Source organism: Olea europaea, unplaced genomic scaffold, assembly GCF_002742605.1.
Source record: "Olea europaea var. sylvestris unplaced genomic scaffold, O_europaea_v1 scaffold969, whole genome shotgun sequence".
Lineage (NCBI taxonomy): Eukaryota > Viridiplantae > Streptophyta > Magnoliopsida > Lamiales > Oleaceae > Olea > Olea europaea.
This window is the reverse complement of record NW_019268191.1, coordinates 30,115-36,199: the sequence shown is the minus strand read 5'-3', so window position 1 is coordinate 36,199 and position 6,085 is coordinate 30,115. Positions and strand designations below refer to the sequence as shown.

The 6,085-nt window shown below is 32.8% G+C and overlaps 1 protein-coding gene across 1 annotated transcript; it reads right to left on the bottom strand.

Moving 5' to 3' along the window:
- Positions 1 to 1,825: 1,825 nt before the first annotated feature.
- LOC111392719 (loricrin-like) lies at positions 1,826 to 4,687 on the bottom strand. Its single transcript, XM_023018113.1, has 3 exons — positions 4,534 to 4,687; positions 2,325 to 2,609; positions 1,826 to 1,878 (listed from the first exon to the last, which is right to left on the bottom strand). The coding sequence occupies exons 1-3, from the start codon at positions 4,685 to 4,687 to the stop codon at positions 1,826 to 1,828; spliced, it is 492 nt and encodes a 163-aa protein (XP_022873881.1).
- Between the last annotated feature and the right edge of the window lie 1,398 nt (positions 4,688 to 6,085).

Genomic DNA, 6,085 nt, shown 5'->3' with positions numbered 1-6,085 from the left:
TTTTTTTCCTCTTCTAGTTGGTTGAAGACTTCTGATTCAATCATATTTCATCACATCATGTGTATGTAAAACTATTATATAAATTTATTATGTACATGTAGCACAACCGAAAAAAGGGGGGTTGATAAACTTATCCCTAAAAGCCCTTTTCTTTTTTGTCGTCTGGGACATTTCTTGTTTCTTTCTCTTGCCCAATAAAAGTTACTCCATTGTAGCCCAGTTTATTTTGTTAGCTGGCTCTTCCCGTTTTTGTGCGAGAACAAGAAAGATCCATTTTCTATTTTCTTAGATTTCGCTTCTCTCTTTTTAATTTATTACTTGGATTCAGTCTAATTTTTGTTCACATTTGTCAAATATGTGGGCATTTTGAAGTTCTCATTTACGTGTACCTTGGAAAATCTTTGGATCGTTTGATTTGTGTTTCAATTTTCAATTTAATATTTTTAGTTTCACTTTTAGTTTTATGTTTTGAAGGTTTGTTCTAAGATTGTTAAAAATACGTTTCGTTGATCATTTAAAAAAAAAAAATTTCACAGAAAATTAAAAAACATATTTGGTCTAAAATTTTGGAAATTGTTTTATGACAATTTATTCTGTGAAATTTGCTTTTTCAATAAAAATAAAACAACTTTATATGAAGTAGTATTAAATTTTAAAATTGGTGAATCTTATAAATTTTTTCTTCTAGACAAGGAAAATAAAAATGAATAAAAAATTAGGTTCAAAATATGAAATATATAAATAAAAAACTATTGACGTTGTGTAAGAATATTTTTATTTGCATTCATTTAAATATTTCTTTAGAATTTTTATGTAAATAATCATTAAGAGTTTGAACTGTTTGACTTTTTTAGAATTTTAATTTTTTTTACTTTTTAGAATGTGAGTTTTTAGAAGTTTAGATTTTTTTTTAAAATTTTTTTTTTTAGAATTTATATTTATATATTTTTAGAATTTTAAATTTTATTTAAACACTTGTTTTTCATATTTTGAGTGGTCAAAATTTTCATTGAAAACATTCAAAATATCAAAAATATATTTTGAGTTTTATGTTATAAGCTTAACCGTATTTTTTAGAAGGCAGAATTGTTGTCACGTTTCAAACTTTTCTCTTTCTTTTTTCCCCAACTTTATCTAAACATTTAATTTGTGCCACCTACAATCCTAAATATTTTATTTTGCATCTGAAGGACAAATGGATGGATTCTGTTCATTCGATCGTACCAAGAAAATATATTTTGACCAAATCTAATAAGTACAAAATGATAATTTTGCTATTTTTCCACATTAAACAACAACAAAACAATAATAATAAAATGAAAACATCTTCTTACTACACCGCCCTGAGTTACATGTTTCAATGACCGTAACTTTACACTTTGTTATGGCTTTACTTATCAAACTTTAAGAGTTGTCCTATTGGCCACTGAACTTTGCTCCGATGCTTCCCGTCACTCACTAAACAAATTCTATCGTTGGGAAAAACTTTGATGGGATGGTGGCAACATCATACACTGTGCGACCATTGAATGGGAAGGCATGACTTCATTGGGTGGCCCATCCTCACCTAATGAGGTAAGTCACCATGAGATTTGATTTTTTCTTTTTTCACCTTAAATCCTAAAGATGAGGTGGTGGCTCCCAATTCGACGATCGTACCACGTCTTACCAAAGTTTTTCTCATCTTTGGATCATCCTAGGTGGTAGACGAAATTCCAAGTTGTATCGTTAAATGATGAATTAAATGCACAATTGGATATCCAACTGAGCCAAACACGCCATATTGTTTATAGTCCAAAACTTTGTGTTTTCTCCTCCTACGAAATCAAAACCAGATTATGGCTTTGTGGAGCAAAGCTGCTTCTACAGCTTCTAAAGCTGATAAAGCCTAGATAAATAACTAAAGATATGGAGATCTAAAATTTGTTTGCTGTGTTTCGTGTTATTATGTATTTATCGGACTACATGTTCAATTGTGACTGTTAGAGCAACTCTAACCCAATCCCTAGTCACTATTTTTCACCATTTTGCACCAAATATTTGGTGCAATGCCACTCCAACCCAACCTCAAATTTTGCACCATTTTGGTGCAATTGCAAGTGGTGCACACTATTCATTTGCACCAAATTTAATAAAAGTCTTTTTTGTCCTTTTTTCCATTTATTATCAAATGATATTAAGGGTATCTGTGTCATTTTACATTATTACTACTCCTCCTCCTCCTCCTCCTATTACTGCTGCTGCTGCTACTGTTGCTCCTACTCCCACCACCACCACCACTACCCACGACCACTACCACCACTAGTGGCTACTACTACTACTACCACCACCACCACCACCACTACTACGGCTACTACCACTACCACTACTATTACGGCTATCACCACTACCACTACTACTGCTGCTACTTCTACTACTACTACCGCTACCACTATGACTACTACGGCTGCTGCCACAGCTGCTCCCACCACTGCGATTGCTACTGCCGCCACCGCTACGACTACCACAACGACTGCTACTGATGTCGTCGCCGCTACCACCACCACCACCACCACCACGATTACTACCACCACCCCCACCACCACGACTACCACTACTACCACCACCACCTACTATGACCACCACTACCACGACTACTACTACCACGACTACCACCACCACTACTATCACTCCCACCACCACGACCACCACCGCGAACACCACCACCACCACCACTACGACGACTACTACCACCACCACCACCACCACTACTATCACTCCCACCACCACGAACACCACCACCACTACTACGACTACTACTACTACTACTGCTACTGCTACTGCTACTGCTACTGCTACTATTATTATTATTATCTCACTTTAATTGTGTAATCAATAATAATGGAGAAATGAATTAAAATGAAAGCACTCGAAATGTATTAATTGAATATTTGTGGGATGAATATATGAATTCCAATAATTAAATTACAACACTAGGTCGATTTTATCATATCATAATTTTGGGATTCGAAATGGAATACATTGCTTTTAATAACATATTTAACATTTTCTTAGTTGTAATATTTTTATTAATTGTACTACATTTTTAAAATTTATTAAATAATTTAATATTTCCGTAAACGAAATATAATTATGTATATATTAATTTATGTAGTAGTAAATTAAAATGAATAATTTTTCAGCTATATAAATTGTTAAAAAAAAAAAATGAAGAAAATGATCAAACACTATTCATTTGGTGCAACTTTTGTTGTAATATGCTAGAGATGATTTTTAGTTTGATTGGCCGTATTAGTTTCTTTCAGTAATCCTCATTTCGTACCTTTTGTAATATGGTTAGCGACATATTTTTGAGATCAAATAGGGCAAGAAAAAGACGAATTGCAAATATTTGATAGCAACATCCATGTAGTCTAAAAGCAAGAACACAAGGATGGAATAATTACTAAATTAGCCTTTATTTGTCAACCATTTTCCCACTTTTTACCACATTATTTTTTTCTATAGTACTCATTTTCAATTATATATTCTTTATTAAAATAATAGTACACATAAATTAAAAAAAAATTCTTCTTTTTCAACCACACATTTCAACATCAATCACTATTCCGTAATACACTTTTTGAAATTAAAGGGGCACAAATAGGCCTTTAATTGTACATTGTCGAAACTTTTTCAGCAAATCAGTCGCAAAAAAAATTATTTTTTAAACTTGAATTAAACTTTTTGAGTTGTTTTTTCGTGCTATGTTTTTTTAATAACTAAAAATAAGGAAAAAAAAAATACTTCGGGGGCTAAATTGCGACTGGCCTTGGTTTGCATAGCCGCGACAAATAGGGACCTTTCATGGACCATGGCTAATCGCATTGTTCATGATCAATCCTTAATTTTTTCTGCACAAAGAATGAAATCTGTGTGTGAGGTGCAAATCTATGACTATATGCAATATAAAAACCGAAAACTAAAAAGTTTGGGATCAGAGGATGAGTTAATTTCCATTAAGTTTTTGGCTTGTGCATGGACCTATTTTCAAATATTTTCAAAAAATTGCTTTGCTAAAGGTTTGCCAAATTTGAAATTTAAGAAAGACAATTTGTGGTGCATGTCAATTTGAAAATCAAGTGACGAGTTCTTTCAAACTTAAGCAACACTCTTCAAACACAAAACCTTTACAACATGGATCTTTTTGAACTATCTCGAACCTCAAGCTTAACTTCACTTTATTTTTTGGGATCCTATTTTTTAACATAAAAGATGAAGCCTTTTATGTATTTACGCACCTTTGTAAAAAGGTTCAAAATATAAAGGGGCAAATTATTATTACTATTTGGAGTGATCATGGTGGAAAATTTGACAATATTGCATTTGATGATTTTTATGCCGTCTTCAGGGGCGGACCCAGACGATGTGGGATAGGAGGCAAAAATAAAATTTATAGGGTATCTTCTAATAAAAAAAACTAAGGAAAAAAAAAAAGCTAAGCAATAAATTTTTTTCCCCTCAAAATCTAGAGGGTCAATTGCCCCTATAAACCCCCCCCCCTAGGTCCGCCCCTGGCCATCTTCACAAATCCATCTATGGCTTTAAATAGGCCCCATGGGCCTGGTACAAAGAGCTCAGCCACTTTCATCTTTATCTCAGCTTCTCTAACTCTCATGCTGATGCCTCCCTCTTCATTTATCGCCATAATAGATCTATTCTTTTCACCAGACACCACTCTTCAAATAGGAGCTGAGATGTCCCTTTTGACTTCTCCATGTTAAAAGGAGTTAAGCTACTCGCGACCAAGGAGGGATGACAGACCTAGCAAATTCACGTTAATGATGTAGTAGAAAGGAAGAATCGTACACTACAAGAAATAGCTCGAACTATGAAAATGGTTTCCACAATATTTTTGGGAATATGTCATTAACACCGCTTGTTATACTGTAAATATAATTTTGTTGAGTGGAAAGAAACGAAAACTCCATATTGAAAAATAGAGTTCCCAATATCGGTTACTTTAAAGTGTTTGGTAGCAAATGCTTTATCTAAAACATAAAAGAAAACATGGAAAATTTTATTTCAAAATCTAATATTGGAATCTTTCTTGATTATTCATCTATGAGCAACCTTATCGAGTCTTCAGCAAAAAAACTTAAGTTGTTGAAGAATCCATGAATGTAATTTTTGATGAAGCTAATCCTCTTGATCAATAGAAAGATATTGTTAATGATGTAGGATTGGGGATTCTTTTTGAGTAAATGAATGTATAAGATCAAATTAAGGAAGATCCCAGATACCGATATGAGGAAGAAGCAAATGTACAAGAAGGTGAACTAGAACCAGAAGTACAAAATGATCCAACTCTATCTAAGGAATTGAGTAAAAATAAGTATATCTTGAACACATGCTCAAGAAATTTGAAATGGAAGAATTGAAGATATTGAACACACCAATGAGCTCATCAATCAAGTTAAACAAAGATGGTCAAGTTAAATTTGTAGAAATAACAAAACATTGAGATATGCTCGGATCTTTTCTATATTTAACATCGAGTAGATTCGATATTATGTTTAATGTGTGCTTATGTGCTATATTTCAATCCAATCCTAAAGCATCACACCTTAGTGCTATAAAACGAATTTTAGATATATAAGTGGTACTAGACATCATATCTTTGGTATCCTAAAGACACCCAAAAGGGAGATCTTGTACTAGAATTTGTGAATACGATAAATCAAATGGCCATTCATCACTCATGCTTTGATAAGTATTTTGATTTAAATGTCATGATTTTCCTCTTGTTTAGACTCATATACATGTGGCTCTATGTATTTAATTGAGGGAGACTATTACTATTTCCAGTTTTGATCTTATATGCCACACTTTTGCTCTCATATGTGCTACCTTTTTGCTTATGCCAAAAGGGAAAAACTGAGTATGATAGATTTGAAAAGCATTTAAAAGGGGAAAGATGAGTAGGATGATATGCTTTGAATGATTAAATGATACACTTTGAAATCATCTATTATTTGATATGTTTTAATTGGATGACAATTGGTTGTAAAAAAGAGGGGATATATTCTTTATGTATGATATCATT